At 37.9% G+C, this 2,378-nt stretch overlaps 1 protein-coding gene across 1 annotated transcript in view; it reads left to right on the plus strand.

The window, feature by feature from the left end:
* The window catches only part of tram2 (translocation associated membrane protein 2), an 8,649-nt gene that overhangs the window by 4,834 nt on the left and 1,437 nt on the right, over nt 1–2,378 (plus strand). Inside the window, exons 5-9 of the mRNA XM_024290402.2 lie at nt 565–623; nt 1,193–1,277; nt 1,449–1,519; nt 1,602–1,706; nt 1,779–1,922. Of these exons, the coding sequence (XP_024146170.1) occupies nt 565–623; nt 1,193–1,277; nt 1,449–1,519; nt 1,602–1,706; nt 1,779–1,922 (464 nt within the window). The remainder of the gene's footprint in view (nt 1–564; nt 624–1,192; nt 1,278–1,448; nt 1,520–1,601; nt 1,707–1,778; nt 1,923–2,378) is intronic.

Raw genomic sequence — 2,378 nt, forward strand, 5'->3', positions numbered from 1 at the left:
CATGCTAGCTGTTTTGGCTAATTTAGTTTTTTTTTCTTTTTTTTTTCGCTAACATTTCAGCTACATGCTAGCTGTTTTGGCTAATTTAGGTTTTTAAGGCTTTTTTTAGCTAACATTTCAGCTGCATGCTAGCTGTTTTGGCTAACCTATGTTTTTTGTAGTTTTTTAGGCCAATTTGGCATTTAGCTAATATTATAACTGGTTATCAGCTTCAGTGATTTCAGCTATCAACTTCACAGTTTTCAGCTTCAGCCTTTTTTAGCTATCAGTCTTATTATCTTCAGCGGCCAAATTCATCTTACAGCATTCACACTGGCATTATCACAGATAATGCTATATATCTAGTTCATAATTATGTTAAAAAGTTATGTTTTTTATAGTTTTACAAATTTAGTATTATAGTGTTCAATAAATGTTCGACCCGTGACCTAAATTGTGTTTTAGATTTTGGCCTCTTGTGTGATTGAGTACCTCAAATTGACCACTTCCTTCTGAATCATTTAATCTGAAACAGACACAGCATTAAAACCACTAATCCTATTATTATTTATTTTCTCCACACAGGAAGGATATATTTTGCATCCCAGCAGCCTTTGGGAGAATTACCCTCATTCACATCTCAGGTACGTGACAAACAAAAAACAAACTAAAGCTTAATTTATGGATGAAAGCAGAACATTATTCTGCTTGAGCTGCTTTCCTTCAGCCTGTTTCAGTTTTATGTGCTTTGGATGGTTTCATCCGAGCAGCTGGGGGGGTTGAGGGAAACGGCGCTCATTTACATTTTGATGTTTTCACTCATAAATGTGCAGAACAACAGCGGCGATAATGGAACAAAAGCAGCATGTGGAAATGTGTCATGTTTTCATTCCACGCTGACTAACAGAGCTCTACAGCTGCAGGTCTTCAAGTCAAAATGAGAATGTTGTTAGGTGGCACAAATGAATAAAGTGGACTTTTTTTAATCTATTGCTGAAGATAGTTTTAACAGCAGTTAGGATGCTGAAAAATGTTAAAAAGCAGTTTCCCCTTTTTAATATGACAAATGGTAAAATGTATCGATTGTTTCCACGCATCATTTCCTCCTACGGAAGATTGTTTCTTTTGTGATTTTTTTTTTTTTTAAGAATGATGACAATTTTGAAATTTGTGAAAAAGCTGAAACTTAAAGCAAATCCTCCTTGTTCTCCAGGTTCCAGGTGAAGTTTTTCTACCTCACTCAGCTGGCCTACTGGCTCCACGCCTTACCGGAGCTCTACTTCCAGAAAGTACGCAAGGTCAGTGGAGAGTCCATGGGAACTGGAGGGGCTGTGGAGCGTGACGCGATAAGCTCTGTTTATTGTTCAGCCTTTCGGGGGGAATTGGATAAATTCTGCACAAAACAAGAGAAAAAAAACCCCCAAAAAGTGTTGAATTTTTAATTTAAACTTTGATTTTCTTCGTTTTAGGAGGAGATTCCTCGCCAGCTCCAGTACATCTGTCTGTATCTGCTGCACATATCTGCAGCCTACTTGTTAAAGTCAGTATTTTTAACAAAAGTATCATTTTAATCCTAAAATAGCTTGTTTTATTGACCCCCATGTGTTTCTTTTCATGTCTAGTTTGACTCGTGTGGGTTTAGTACTCCTGTTCCTCCAGTATTTATCAGAGCTCGGCTTCCACATCGCCAGACTCTTATACTTCACCGACGAGAACCACCAGAAAATGTAAGTTGCTCGTCCTGAGTTTGAGCGTCTTCACCGCCTGGCTCTGATGGAATGGCGTGTCGTTCCGGGCAGGTTTGACCTGTGGGCGGTCAGCTTCGTGTTCACGCGGATGGCCACGCTGACCCTGATGTTCCTCTCCGTGGGGTTTGGTTTGGCTCGAGCTGAGAATCAGGGGCTGGACTTGGAGATGGGCAACTTCAATACCGTGCTGATAAGGTAAAGAGTCCAACGTCTGTGGATAATGATTCATTTTAAACCCAGTTTCTGGAACTCTTAAACTTTTGCATAGTTTGTTTTTTTAGCATAAATGTGCAGGAATGAGTTTGCAGTAAAATATAAATGTCACAATAAAAGCTCCTGGACTGGACACTTCACATTTATCATTTCTTAAAGTCCCCCTCTGATGAAAATCAATTTTTTTAATTTTTAACATGTATGTTTGGCACTTTACTTATAAAAGAGAACAAATGTAATAAGAAATTATTTCGTTTTTGCATTTCTGAGTATTTTTTCCTTTAAAATCGCTGTCAATCAAACTGTGGCTCTGTTTGAATTAACCCTTTAACCTCCTGCTCAATTAAAAGATGAAAAATATTTAGAAAACATGTTTTTAAAAGTATTGATTTTATGTATTACTCCCCAACGTATGGAACCCCTAAAGGGAATTTGAAG

The sequence above is a fragment of the Oryzias melastigma genome, linkage group LG24 (genome assembly GCF_002922805.2).
Source record: "Oryzias melastigma strain HK-1 linkage group LG24, ASM292280v2, whole genome shotgun sequence".
Classification (NCBI taxonomy): Eukaryota; Metazoa; Chordata; class Actinopteri; order Beloniformes; family Adrianichthyidae; genus Oryzias; species Oryzias melastigma.